Consider the following 14,678-nt stretch of genomic DNA (forward strand, 5'->3'; position numbering starts at 1 on the left):
ACTCAAGAATAAGAGGCAGAGACGATGGGGGTTAAAGATGACGCTCATCATGAGGAGCGCTGAGTAATATATGGAACTGTCCAATCACTATAGTGCACACCTGAAATTACGATAACATTATATGCTAGCTATAGTGGAATTAAAATGAAAACCTTAATAAAAATTTTAGAAAAGTAAAAAAAGCACACACCCAGGAGGGCTTCCCTTAACTCCAAGAGATTCATTTATAAAATGCAGAAGGCTTCCCCTGCAAAGGCGTCTCACCCTCAGAACCAGTGGGGACGACATAAGGCACGCCAGGGAGGGGCCCGGGGTCCTGGATGGTGACCACAGCTGACACATCCCCCTCCACCCCTGCATCACCTGCATTATTCTTTTCTCTGTTCCTGATGCCCTCTTTTCCCGCTGGTCTTCATCCCCGCCTCTCGCTGGCCTTTCTGCTTTCCCTCCTTCCTGCCTTCTGCTCCTTCCCGCTCAGGGTACCTCTCATGCACTGTCAGAGCTCCAGACAAAACCCGGGGATGGAGGTGTGGCCGCCTCCCTCCAAGCCCAGCCTTGTCCCCCCCGGTTGCAGACGAGAGAATGCTGTGCCGGCTTCTTTGGCCCCCAGTGCCAGCCCTGCCCAGGGAAAGCCGAGAACGTCTGCTTTGGAAACGGGATCTGCTTGGACGGGCTGAACGGCACGGGCGTGTGCGAGTGTGGAGAGGGCTTCGGGGGCACGGCCTGTGAGACCTGCACCGAGGGCAAGTACGGCCCCCAATGCGACCAAGGTACGCACCCTCCTCCCCACCCCGGCAGGCCCTGCGCCAAACCTGCCAGGGCCCGATCCTCACCGCTCCGTCGCCAGCCTGTCTGGGCAGGCGGGCCAGAATCCCACCCCTACTATCAGGGAACTGTAAGGACGTCCGTGTCCTGCGATATGCACAGAACAGTGTTTCCAAACATTTCCAGTCACTAACTGCACCTACCAAACGACCCCCAATCTGTTCGCGGACGTTCTCCCACCAACCTCACGTTTCTGTATTTGTCTGTGCGCCTGGATCCTCATGTTGGTTACCCTCTCGGGTTTGGACATTGCTTGATAGTCTGAAATGCCCGTTCCTGCACAGTCTCTTGTTTGGTCTGCACAGGAATCTTAGATACTTGGGTGTTCTGGTACCCATTTTACAGACGAGTATATTAAGGCAGAGTTGAATGGCTTCCCCCAGGGTCACACCTGATGAGAGGCAGAACCGAGATTTGAATCATACCTTACTTGGCTCCAAAGCCTTGCTCTTGAATCCTGCTGTCCTCTGTGTAAAGATTACTCTATTAATTCACCTTTAGCAAGCCACCTGCTTTTAGCTGTTTTGTTTTCACAAAACCATCATCTGTTTGCATTCTCTGACCCTGACTTCCTTGTGCCCAGGGACACACGCACACACGCACTTGGGAGGAGTTTCTTAATCCACGATGGGAAAGCAAGGAATTCTTCTGCCTTGCACTAAAAACCATAAATTGGACCTGGCTATCACTGCTTTATCAGTAGCCTGTCCAAGCCAAAATCAATATATAAGTGAATCATTATAATTGGACCATATACCATATAGTTGGAACTATAGTGCTGATTCTTTCTGTCATTTGGAAGCGTTTTCTGTTTCGTTTGTGCAGGGCTTCCTAACCTGTGATTCATGGGGTCATGGAGTCTAGCAACGCCCCAAAGCTGAAACCTTTTCTCGGGGGAAGGCATCCAAAGCTTCCAGCCAGTTCTCAGAGGCTCATGACAGTGCTGCGTAATAAAGGAATTGGCATTTCTATGTTATTAAAGAAGGCAACGCCACACCAGGGTTATATAAACCTAGTGGACAAACCTTAGGGAACACATGTGCTCCCAGCCCAGGCTGTCCCACACAACCCTGAATCCTCAGATGACTTTAGCTGAGGACACTCTCAACCTGCTCGGGTCAGCAACCTACAGTGCTTCACAGTCCCACAACCGTGGTCTGTGTCAGATCATGGCCTGATTCGATTCTGTCTCCTGTGCCCCTGCCCTCCCTGTGAATCCAGCCCTCCGTTAATGACAATGAGTCCCTGGAACCAGGTTGGCGAATGAAATGCCTCTCACGGGAAGTGACACTTTATAGTAAATGATAAATGAGCTCCTGAGCCCAGGTCAGAGGTCTAACAATTTGTGGGCACTTTTCCACTTAGCGTGTTCTTGTGTCCACGGGAGATGCAGCCAAGGACCCTCGGGTGACGGCTCCTGCGACTGTGAGGTTGGCTGGCGAGGAGTGACATGTGACAGTGGTAAGGGCGAGCCCCTCGGTCCTTATGATCTGCTCTTAGCCTCGCGTCTTAGCAGCTACATTTCTTTCTTCCTAAAATAGAAATGACGCCTCTGTTACTTCCTTTGGCAATCCAAGTAATTCCTACTTGCTGCAAAAAGTTTGTAAAATAAAGACAAGCAGAAGGAAGTAGATCAGAACTGCTCACGTTCCCACAGCAGGAAAGAACTCTCGCTAATGTCTTACATTGACCTACTGGCCTTCCGCTCTTTTTCTGGGTGTATAAACATCTGTGTGTGAGACCGCACTGTACATACAGTTTTACAGCCTACTTTTTCTTTTTTTTTTTTTAAGTTTTTATTTAATTTTGAGAAAGAGAGAGAGAGAAAGGAAAGATTGTGCGTGCACAAGTTGGGGAGGGGCAGAGAGAGAGAATCCCAAGCAGGCTCCACACTGTCAGCACAGAGCCCAGCACAGAACTCGATCCCAACAAACCATGAGATCATGACCTGAGCCAAAATCAAGAGTCAGACACTTAACCAACTAAGCCACCCAGGTGCCCCTACAGCCTACTTTTTCATTTTACAGTATGTAACGGATAGCTTTCCACATGGATAAATATAGATAAATACCATTTTTCAGTTTTCATGCAATATCTCAGTATATGACTATACCATGCTTTCTCAAACCAATTTTCGATTGTCATCGTAGCACTGCCATGAACATACATCATTTTGCATTTGTCTAATTCATCCTCTGATATTTCTAAAGATGGGATATCTGTGTCAGAAGTTGGCATTTTGGGGGCGCCCGGGTGGCTAGGTTGGTTAAGCATCTGACTTCAGCTCAGGTCATGATCTCACAGTAGGTGAGTTCGAGCCCCACACTGAGCTCACTATTGTCAGTGTGGGGCCCACTTCCGATTTTCAGTCCCCCCCCTGCCCATCCCCCCCCTTAAAAATAAACATTAAAAAAAAAAGAAGTTGCACTTTTGGAGGGAGGGTTTGCTACTTCTTGCCGAGTTGTCCTGCAGAGGTTATATGCATTTATTTTCCCACAACAGGATCTGAACAGGCCCATCTCCCCTAGCCACACCACACTGCGCTGATGTTTCTTAATGTGCCCCAAGGACAGCCCTCTGGACTCACTCCCCTTCCTGCTCTCCCTCCTGGGAGAAAAGACCAGCCCACCCTACCTGCCCCCCCCCCAATCTAGAAACTACCCACGTGGCCTTCATGCCTCCCTGGCCAGCATGTCTGCATTATTCTAACATCCACATCCCATCCTGTGGCTCATCCTCTCAGTGAGAGGCTTGGGGTCTGTCCCTGTGCCTCCTGTCCTAGCTTCCTCCACTCCATCCTCCACATGGCTGCCAGAGAGAACTTTCCAGAACACAGGTGTCTTAGTTCAGGCTGCTATAACAAGTGCTATAGACGAGATGTCTTATAAGCCACAGAAATGTCTCTCTCAGTTCTGGAGGCTGGAAGTCTGAGACCAGGTGCCATCGGGCTCTGGTGAGAACCCTCTCCTGGGTTGCCAACTGCTTGTTTCTCACGTCCTCACACGGCAGAAGAGGCAAGGGTGCTTTCTGGGGTCTCTTTTATAAGGGCACTAATCCCATTCATGAGCACGCTTATGACCTAACCATCTCCAAAGGCCCAAGCCCCAACACCTTCACCCTGGAGATTAGGTTTCCACATATGGATTTGAGGGGTGGGGTGACACAAACATCTTCCCCCCCCCCCGCCATAGCAATAGGTAAGACCATTATTCCCACCCCCTCCCCAGGACTTGACAACCTGCTATGACTCTTCATTGCCTCCAGGAGAAAGTTCATTGCCTCCAAGGGACACACCTTAGCAGGGTAGAGTACAAGGCTATTCACCGATTGGCACTCACCCAGTTTTCCAGCCGGGTCTCAGTGCACATCGTGCACACGCAGCTTCCGGCCTAGAAATGGAAATAAGTGGTCAAGAGTGTTCAAAAAATAGTAGTATGAGAGCACAGAGGAAAGAGCCTCTAGACGAGCCAGGAAGAAAACTCCTCTGTTCACGTGCAAACTCCCCACTCCCAAGCGCCTGGCAGGCATCACTGAGGCCAGAGAGGTGCGCCACCTCCGTCTCAAAAGAGCATGCCTTGTAGTCACCCCTATTAACTGAAGTTGGCTCAAAGGTTTAGAGCACGTTTCAGAGAGGAGGACCTAAAAGATGACTGGGATTTCAGTAGACAGAGAATGGAGAGGTCACAGACTTCCAGGCTCAAGGAAGAGCATCCATAACAGCACAAAATTGCATTGTACCCATTTAGCACCTTGGAGCCTGTCAAGGTTCCCCCTGACACAAAACAGACCTCTTTTGCAGTCAGGTCTCCGCTGCAGGACCTTCTGTGTGACTTGGCCAGTTCTAATGAGATTCTATCCCAACGGCTGTTAACGTGGGCATCCTCCCCAAAGGGTACTCTTTCTTCATCGCTAATGATTTCTTTCTGGATCCTCCCCTGCTGAGAAATATCTGGTAACTGAGCATCAAAGAGCGAGAGCCCATGCTATTCCAGGAAATTTAGGAATTAATTCAACTAATAGATAATAGGTACCTTGCTATATGCCTGTCCCTGGACTATTTTTGCAAATACAAAAGAAGGGGGGATGGAGTGCCGGGCTAGCTCATTCATAGAGCAAGCAACTCTTGATCTCAGGGTTGTGACTTTAAGCCCCATGTTGGGTGCAGAGATTACTTAAAAATAAAATTTAAAAAGAAAATTTTTAATGTTTATTTTTGAGAGAGAGAGAGAGAGAGAGACAGAGCGTGAGCGGGGGAGGTCCAGAGAGAGAGGGAGACACAGAATCTGAAGCAGGTTCCAGTCCCTGAGCTGTCAGCACAGAGCCCGATGCCGGGCTCGAACTCACAAACCGTGAGATCATGATCTGAGCTGAAGTTGGACACTTAACCGACTGAGCCACCCTGGCACCCCCAAAATATAATCTTTTTTTGAAAAAAGGCAAAAAAGCCTTTTAATATTAGTTATAATTAAGCTTTGCTTGTTTATTTCACTCCATAATAAAGTGATGAAAAACTAGAAAGAATAAAGAACACAGGAAATAGAAATAAGAGTAGAAAAATCAGGCCCCAGGGAGGAACATGCATCAACCTCCAGACCCTGATGGAGGATACTGTGTTTTACTCTCCTCGCAGCCTGGCATACAGTAGACACTCCATCAGTATATTCAGCCTTCAGATTTGGTGCTGAGCTTCCTGGCAGCCAAGGCAAAACAAGGATTTATAAGCTCATACAGTTTTACATAGCTCACGTGATGCATATCATTACTTCTGAGGAATTAAATCTTTTCTGGGCAGCAAGTACTCAAAGAAACCTCCCCAGTTAGGTTTAGTAAGAAAGGACTGAGCCAGCAATTGGTTCTCTTTTGCAGAGATCACCAAAGACGACTGCAATGGGGTATGCCACACCAGCGCCAAGTACGTACCGCTGAGCTTTTCTCTGGAAGTGATGCAAAGGGGGTTCTTTTCTAGGAGTGTCCACGTCAGGCCCTGTCTTCGGGGTAATAGCTTCCTGAGACCCTTTCTGAAGACTTATGATGAATTTAAGTATGAAAGGAAAAATCTCTCTGAAAAGGCCACCATCAACTTGCCACATTCAGCCTTCGAAACAAGCTGCCACCTGAGTTACCTGGCATATCGGCAAAAAAGCCAGCTGCTGCCCCCAGTTCAAGCCACAGGGGCCCTTTCATAGAGGCCGAGGGAGCCCAGTGCCCCTGACTGCCGTCAAACCTTACTCCCCATTCACAGCGAAGCCTTATGTGTTCATACTTCAACATCATACTCCGAACTCCCAGAGGGGTGTGATGGCTTAACTAATTGGCCCAGTAACTGGACTTAGACCTGAATTCAGATCAGCCTCTGTCATTTTCATTGTGCGCATGACCTGGAGTCAATTACGCTTCTAAGCCCCAGTTTCTCCATCCGTAAATGGAAATAGTAACATCTACGGGTTAGGGCTACTGGATAGCGTGTAGGTTATGAGAAGTAATGTGGGAAGCACGGCTCCAAGGACATAAGTGGCCCTCTAAAGATTGCTGGCTGTCCTCCTTATCCCGGGCCGATGCCCACCCATGTACTCTCTGCAGTTTCGGCCGCCCGTCCAGGGCCGTGCTGGGCAGGGACTCTCCTTCTGAGACTTAGGCAAGACCTCTGAGTGAAGCAGGGGGCAGGAGCCAGGACGCTGGGGACACAGTGGGTGGAGGTTCTGTATTCTTTCCCCACAAACAGCGCTTGCCATTTCTTGTTGCAGCTGCCTTATCAATCCGGACGGGACAGCCTCATGCAGATGTGCAGCAGGATTCCAAGGGAATGGAACAGTCTGCACAGGCAAGCGAGGAAGGGACCGCTGGGGTTACAAGGGTGGCACAAGTCCTGCAGACTGTACCATTCTGCCACCACCAACCACTGCTGCTGCCCTGGATGTAACAGGGCAGCCGACCAGGCCCCCTGGGCGAGAAAACTGCTGTTAGCGGTTGGGGCGTGTGTTGGGTTAGGAATTCATGGGACAATCGTACCTGTTCTCGTCTCCAAACAGCCGTTCACAGCCTTGACCACAACTGAAGTCACCTGGGGAACTTTGAAAACACCAGCTTGATTGACCTAGCATGTGACCCAGGCGTGGGGACTCTGGAGTGGGACAGACAGGGACCCGAGTCCTGGTTCTTCCTCCTACTACCCACACAGCTTTGGATGGGTCTCTTATTTGCTCTGAGCCCCCTTAGCTCACTTTTAAACTGAACATAAAACTGTGTCCCTTGCAGAGTGGTTTGAGGACAAAACGACCTCTCTGTGCAATGGCAGAATGAGGCAGAATTTAAAACAGCCCCACACCAGACTCTCCCGGGTTTGAGTCTAAGTTCTTATAGCTTGTATTACCTTGGGAAAGTTGCTTGACTGCTCTTTGCATCATTTTCCCACCTGTAAGTTGTGGTCAGTAAGAGAATCTCCCTCCCTGGACCTTTTGGTGGGAACGAGATTAATAACGGTGAGGTGCTTAGAACAGCCTTTGCACAGAGCACTCGGGAAATGGGATCTAATACTCTTAAGGTGCCCACCACATATTTGGTGCTAGAAAACTGGAAACGCTTAGCATCATATTTCTCTCGAGCACCTTGTCCAGGCAGCCTTCAGTCCAGATTGTGGTGAACAATGAACATACCAACCTGTCTTCTAGACCATCTTACCCCAGGGGGTTCTCCCAGCGTGCGGGCACCCGGGCCCTGGTCCCAGATGTTTCCTGTGGTAAGATGTGCACAGTATGCCAGTGAAAACAGCTGGGTGGAGCAAATAACTGGAATATTTTTCTTGCCTTCTGTTTTTAGGAAATAGCAAAAGCAGAGTTATAGGAGAGCAGCCCACATTTCTGTAACTCTTTCATGTACGTTATCAGATGGGAGTCTCCAAACCTGCAAACAAACCTCAACAGGTGGACCCCAAGGTTCAGATTCACTGAGTGGCTTGTCCAAAATCACACCGTGGGACTCCAAGTGGATCTAGGTCTTGATCCACTTTGTGTACATGTTGTGAGGTTGAAGTCCAAATTCTTCTTCTGTGGGTGAATTTGTCTCCATATCATTCATTGAAAAGACACTTCTCTCCCCCATTGAAATGTCTTGGCACCTTTGTGGAAAATCAATTGACTCTGGATGTATGGGTTTATCTCTGGACCCCCAGTTCTATTCCATACATAGACGCCCTTTATCAGGTTGAGGAAGTTTCCTTATATTCTTTGCCTGTTGAGCTTTTATTATTAAAGGTATTGAATATTATCAAATGCTTTTGTTCCTTCTATTGAGGAAGGAACAAGTGGATTGGTCTTTAATCCGATTGATAGACTGTAGTACATTAACTGATTTTTAAATGTTAAACCACCTTGCACTCCTGCATAAGTCCCACTTAGTTATGGTGTATTATTCTTCTTGCCGAATTTGATTGACAAGTATTTTCTTGAGGATCTTTGTGTTTATCCCTGTGAGGGATATTGATGTATACAGTTTCCTTGAGATGGCTCTGTCTGGTTTTGGTATCAGGCCTCATAAAATGAACTGGGAAGTCTTCTCTCCTCTTCTAGTTTTTGGAAGAACTTGGGAAAATTGGTATTTATTCTTCTTTAAATGTTTGGTAGAATCCACCAGTGAAGACATCCGATGCTCTGCATTCTTTTGAATTATCCGTACTTAATCCAGTGCCTGGCATTTTGAAGTAGCTTCCATTTCTCACGCAAGTAAAGAATGCATCACTGTTTTTTTCTCCCCCCTCTCTCCCCGGCTGGGCTCTGTGTCGCGTCTCCCTTCTGTAGCCATCAATGCCTGTGAGACCAGCAATGGAGGTTGCTCTGCCAAGGCTGACTGTAAAAGAACCACTCCAGGAAGCCGAGTGTGTGTGTGCAAGGCAGGCTATACAGGCGACGGCATCGTGTGTCTAGGTGGGTACCATCCTTCACCTGTCCAGTGGCAGTGGCTTTACGGTCAGAGCCCCAGTAAGTGATCCTATTATTAGGACGTGCCACTGTTGGAAACAGTCTGTGCAGGAACGTATGAGGTGTGTAAAGGTGACCACAGGGGTATGAAGGTGTGTGATGTCCAAAAATCGCTTGGGAAGGAAAAAAAGGGAGACACTTTTTCCAATTAAGCATGACGGTGCTGACTGAATTTTGTAACATTTATTAGTTCCTTTCTTACACAATAACACATTCTCACTGTAGAAAAATTAGAGAATGCATATATGTTGGGGGGGGTGGGTAGATTCTAGAAATAACCACTCTTCCTATGGTCGTATCACTTCATTTGCTATGGATGCACCTACTTGTTTAAACAACAGTTCTGTCTTATGATACATAATACTTACTAGGCTTAGCAATACAAAAGAACAGCACTCCCAGAAAGTAAGTGTTTCTCCAAATCATTATCTTAATGGCTATACACTGTTCTACTATAAAGGTATGCCATCGTATGCTGTCTGACTTTTAACATTTTAGTTGTAAAAAAATACATTCACACCAAAGTATTGCAAGAATAGTATAAAAGAAGACCCACTCGCTCTTTACACAGGAGGCTCAAATGTTACCTTGCAAACATCTTGCTTCACTTGCATTATCATTTGTTCTCTTTATATATGTACCTCTTTTTCCTAAACCATTCGAGAGTAGACTTTTTTCATATTCCCGTTATCCTTAAATACTTGGGCATATCTGAGAATGAGAATAAGTTCTTACATAGCCACTGCAGTTACCAACTTCAGTCAATTTACTATTGTTTTAAATGTTTATTTATTTTGAGAGAGAGAGAGAGAGAGAGAGAGAGAGAGAGAGAGAAAGCGGGGGAAGGGACAGAGAATTCTAAGAAGGCTCCGTGCTCAGTGCAGAGCCTGAGGCAGGGCTTGATCTCACAGCCGTGAACTCATGACCTGAGCTGAAATCAAGAGCCAGACGTTTAACTGACTGAGCCACCCAGGTGCCCCAAATTTACCATTAATATACTACTTTTGTCTAACTACCATTTGTATTCTAATTTTGTCCCCTGACCCAATTACATACTGTTCTGGCTTTTTTCCTCAAGTGCAGGAAGTAGTTTAGGGGTGGGCATCGTATTGAGCTGTTATGTGTTAGTCTCCTCAAATCAGGGATGGCTCCCCAGCCTTGCTTTGTCATTTATGACATTGACATTTTGGAAGAATAGGCCACCACCCCAACTTTTTTTCATAGCATGTCCTTCCTTTGGGGTTTGTCTGATGTTTTTCCATGATTATATTGAGACTGTGCATTCTAGACTCGATATCACAGGAGTGATATCGCATCCTTCTCAGGCTATCACACAGGAGGCTCATGATTTCCAGCTGCCTCTCTTTTGTGACATTAATTTTGACCACGCAGTCAAGGTGTTGTCTGATTTCTCCACTGTACAGTTCCTTTCTCCCCCATTGCTACTAATAAGCCACCAATAGGGAGATGCTTTAACACCAAGAAAATATCCTGGTCCTCATCCAAATGTCCTTCTAAATTTAGAATCTGTCCCTGAACCAATTTTATGATGAGTGTTGCAAGCGGCTGTTTCATTCCTAACTCTCTTCCTTCCTAGCATGTTGGATTGGATCCCAAGATTCTGTTGTTTCAAGTCCCTGGCTGCAAATGCTCATATTCACTCAATAGCGGGACAGAAGCAAGCCCACAGATGAGGCCCCTGCTGGCACAGCCCCAGCCCACAGGAGCTGATTCTGAGAAACCGTATCTGGTACCTTCCCTGCTGGCTTACTTCTGCCACAGAGCTGTCAGAAAACTGAATCACACTTTGACACCTGCTGACACACTTTGACACACTGACACCTTGTCCAGTTCTAGCCATCCTGCCTGGTTCCTCAAGATGTCTTGATTGGAAAAGGAGGCTGGATTTTCATGCCAGGTTCTGGCTTTTTGTTTTAAAGAGATCAACCCATGTTTGGAGAACAACGGTGGCTGTCACAAGAACGCAGAGTGCACACAGACGGGACCCAACCAGGTGAGCTCAGCCCCGCCCCCACACAGGGTCCTAAGTTTTCCTAGGAGCAAATTCCTGGATCTTCAGACCCACACCCGAGGGAAAGGGGTTGAGAACAGACCTATGGGCACCAGCAGCATAAAACCAATATTTTAGGGGGGAATTCTGAAAGAATCCCTAAAGAGGCCATTCTTTGGGAATAAGAAATGGTGGCTGTGAGGGGACCAGAGGGTTCTTGGGAGAAGGGGCTTCCTGAGTGGGGAGGGGTAGACATCTGCAAACACCACATGGTTCCAGACTCACCTAGAAAGTTTCCAACGATGCTCTCCTTTCAGCTTTCTGATGCCTAGAAAGCTGAGGCATCATCTTCTTTGGCTTGAGGCCTTGAAATGCATGTGCCACAGCATAAGATAGCACTTTTAGGGGCACCTGGGTGGCTCAGCTCGTGAAGTGTCTGACTCTTGGTTTCAGCTCAGGTCACAATCTTGTGGTTTCATGAGTTCAAGCCCCACGTCGGGCCCTGCACAGGCAGCACAGAGCCTGCTTGGGATTCTCTCTCTCTCCCTCTCTCTCTGCTCCTCCCCATCTTGCGCTGCCTCTGTCTCTCTTAAAACAAATAAATATGCTTAAAATAATTAATTTTTTTAAAAAGATAATGTTTTTAGGCCCTCTGCTAATCACATACTCCCTAACACAGTGAGTTTTGCAGCCCAAACAAGCACAATAGTCAGGAAATTATATACATCAGATACTGGATGATGAAGTGAAGTCCCATGGAATGTTCTATCAACCTTGTTTAGGCTGCAACCTCAGTGCCAGTTCTCCCAATGATTAGAACGAGCAGGTGCCTAAAGAGCCCAAAAATAAGGGGGAAAAAATACCCTTATTTTGAAAGAAGTGTGTGTGTGTGTGTGTGTGTGTGTGTGTGTGTGTGTGTTTACACATATAGTCTTGGTGAAAACCAGAACAGGCAGTATTTGGCTACCTTAGACACATTTTGGGGTTCAGCAGAGCTCTTATTTCAAACCACATATGGAGAAAGGAAAACCTAGAAGCATTTTGGTGCTCAGGGTGTCTACAAGTCCTTCTCCAGACCTAGAAGGCAGTGAGAGGGACCCAGGGTTGATCTCTGGGACAGGACCTAAGCCCAGGAGGGGCAGCTGGTGGGTGTCTTGGTAACAGTTTGGGTCAAGGTCAGGACCCAGAAGAAAGGAAGAGGCAGAGGAGTGAAAATCTGCCATTTGGCCCTGGCTGACCCTGTCAGTGAGTCCAGGCTCTAACAAGCAGACATCGGACCAGAGCCACCTCTCCTGTGTGGCTTGGGTGGATTAGAAAAGAAAAGCCGCCCCTCTGGTGGACACATTAGGAGCAAGTGCCCTTCCTTCTGGGCACAGAACTAGGTAACTAGAGCGTAGCTGGGTTTCAACCCTGCCTGCTCCTGTGCCCTTGTTCCTGAGCAGAGCACCGGGGAAATGGGGGTGAACTAAACAGTCCCCAGCTTCCCATGGACAGTGTCCCCCCCCTCAAGTTGAAGCCCCCACTGACATCGTTGGCCAAACAGTGGGTCTGACTGATTGTTTTCACATGGGCCACCCATGTGAGGCCAAAGCCCCCCTCCAGCATCTCCCAGGGCCGGTGCCTTGGGGCTGAGCCTGGGTGGAGAGGCACAAGGTCTCCGTGTGAATGGGAGTGGGTCATGGCTTAGCCTCCTTGCACCCAAGCTTTTACCAACCCAAGTGACAGAAGGGGTGAGTGCCAAGAAGGCAAGGGACCAAATAAGGTAAGAATGTGTTAAAAAAGAAATGAAGTCTCTTGGCAGGAAAGTCAGGCTCCGTAGGAGATCCCAGTGCTAGAGTGAAATGTGCCGAGTGCGCTAAAATAGGATGACGATTACCATCGTAGGATAGATCTTGCCAATATCACATATAGACCCTTGTGACGCCACCGTGACCACCATAGACCCGGAGCGTGAGAGCCAGCAGAATCTCCCTGTGAAATAACCCGTTTCCCTCCCCTCCCCGGACAGGCAGTGTGTAACTGTTTGCCCAAGTACACTGGCGACGGGAAGGTCTGCACGTTCATCAACACCTGCTTAACCGTGAGTAGGGCTCCAGGGCCGAGGCCCGGAGACGTCCGGCCTGGGGTGCCTCCTACCTGCCTTGCGGGGGACGGCGCATCAAGGAGGCCACATGCAGAGGCTGCTTGTGGGCCCTGGGGCGTATTTCCCCCTCAGGTTCCAGTTGTAGCTGGAGAAACTCCATTCTCTGCCTCTGTCCTCACCTCTGTGCTGGTATCTTCTCCTCTTCTACTAAAAAACTACCGCGGACTTAAGGCCCACCTGCCTCATCTAGGATGCTCTCCTCTCAAGGTCCTTAATTACATCTGCAAAGACTCTTTCTCTAAACGAGGTCACATGCACAGATACAAGGGCTTAGGACATGAGCATACCTTTTAGGTACAGAGCAAGCGAACGGCACAGCCAGAACTTGAATCCATGTCTGTCTTACTCAAAGGCTGCACCCTTGACCGCTTCAGGGGTTCTTGTTCCTCCCACGAAGCGGTCAGCCCCAGAGGAAGTGCTGTCTATGCATCGTACTTCCCTTATTCATATCACTGCCCACCCGGAGCCTCTAGCTGTGGGTGTAAGAACAGCCCAGATGCCACATAGTTAAAGCCCTTCCTCTCTGAGCTTCATCCCGATCGTCCCCTTGTGTCGATCTGGCAAATGCCTCAGGAGAACATGTCCTCACATGAAATGATTGCAGAAAACAGGGTGCTGGGGCATGGAGCTGTCACAAGCAGACCCATGCAGCTTTATTTGCACAGCAACTCTTCAAGGACTGTTTCCACCTGGTTTTTTCAATGGCCACCTTGTCTTGGCAACTAATGCAATGAACCATCTTGCGCCTGACAGTCAGGTACAAGAGTCATTAACTCTTGGCCACTGCACCCATGACTGCCACCACCCACTGGATCCTTTCAAGAAGAACAAAAGTTTGTTTTCTTGCAAGATGAGTGTTAAGGCATGCTTTTACGCTGATGAGTACAGTCCAACAGAGAGAAGGAAACTGATACTGAAGGAGAGAAGGTGGAATGTTCCAGGAGGAGGGTACAGGAGTGGATGAGGAGAAAGGGCCCCAGAGCCCACAGGTGAGCCCCAGGCAGGAGCAGGGCCAGTGGTAGGTAGGCAGGTAGTTGGTCAGTCAGGCTGTTAGTCAGGTAGATCATTAGCCGATCAGTTCGTTCGTTAGTGAGCCAGTCAGTGAGTGAGTCACTCGTGGGCACATGCTGTGTGGAGCCCTTACTGTGAACTAGCTTGAAAATGCGTCTGATCGCTCTAAATAAATTCTTAGTCCCGTGAGGACAGAGACGGCTCGCATTTCTACATATCCAGTAGGAAACCTCTCACGCAGCTCCCCGGCTCCCAGGCACCATTTTAGGCACTGGGAATTCATCACTGACCAAGCAGCGAAGTCTCATCCCGTAAAGAGTCTACTCTGAGGGGGAAGAGACAGACACCTCGTGTGTAAATGACTAGTCAGACCGTCAGTTGTGAGTTCATTTGTTAAGTAAGGAAAGTAGGGTTGGTGACCAGGCGCAGGCAGGTGGTGAACGTCAGGGCGGGAAGGTGGGGTGTCTGCGTCTCCATGAGGTATGAGGTGAGCCCATCAGCTGAGAGTGAGGGGCAGTGGTTGAGAGTTGGAGGGAGGAGTGAAGGTGTGAACTGTCTTCCCCAGAGAGAGAAAAGTTGCTCTCTGGATGAGCACCGATGTGATAGCTCTGAAGGCAGGTGCGGACATCACACACGTGTGACTTTGTCCCGCAGTGCCCCGCGAGTCAGGGCCGGCCCAGAGGCAGTGGTTTGCCAAGCCGTTGTGTCAGCCGCT

General features: G+C 48.5%; 1 protein-coding gene across 1 annotated transcript in view; it reads left to right on the top strand.

Moving 5' to 3' along the window:
- STAB2 (stabilin 2) overlaps nt 1-14,678 on the top strand; it is a 165,803-nt gene that overhangs the window by 108,333 nt on the left and 42,792 nt on the right. Inside the window, exons 38-44 of the mRNA XM_043562355.1 lie at nt 575-770; nt 2,191-2,286; nt 5,692-5,737; nt 6,570-6,646; nt 8,619-8,744; nt 10,739-10,812; nt 12,818-12,889. Of these exons, the coding sequence (XP_043418290.1) occupies nt 575-770; nt 2,191-2,286; nt 5,692-5,737; nt 6,570-6,646; nt 8,619-8,744; nt 10,739-10,812; nt 12,818-12,889 (687 nt within the window). The remainder of the gene's footprint in view (nt 1-574; nt 771-2,190; nt 2,287-5,691; nt 5,738-6,569; nt 6,647-8,618; nt 8,745-10,738; nt 10,813-12,817; nt 12,890-14,678) is intronic.

Source organism: Prionailurus bengalensis, chromosome B4, assembly GCF_016509475.1.
Source record: "Prionailurus bengalensis isolate Pbe53 chromosome B4, Fcat_Pben_1.1_paternal_pri, whole genome shotgun sequence".
Lineage (NCBI taxonomy): Eukaryota > Metazoa > Chordata > Mammalia > Carnivora > Felidae > Prionailurus > Prionailurus bengalensis.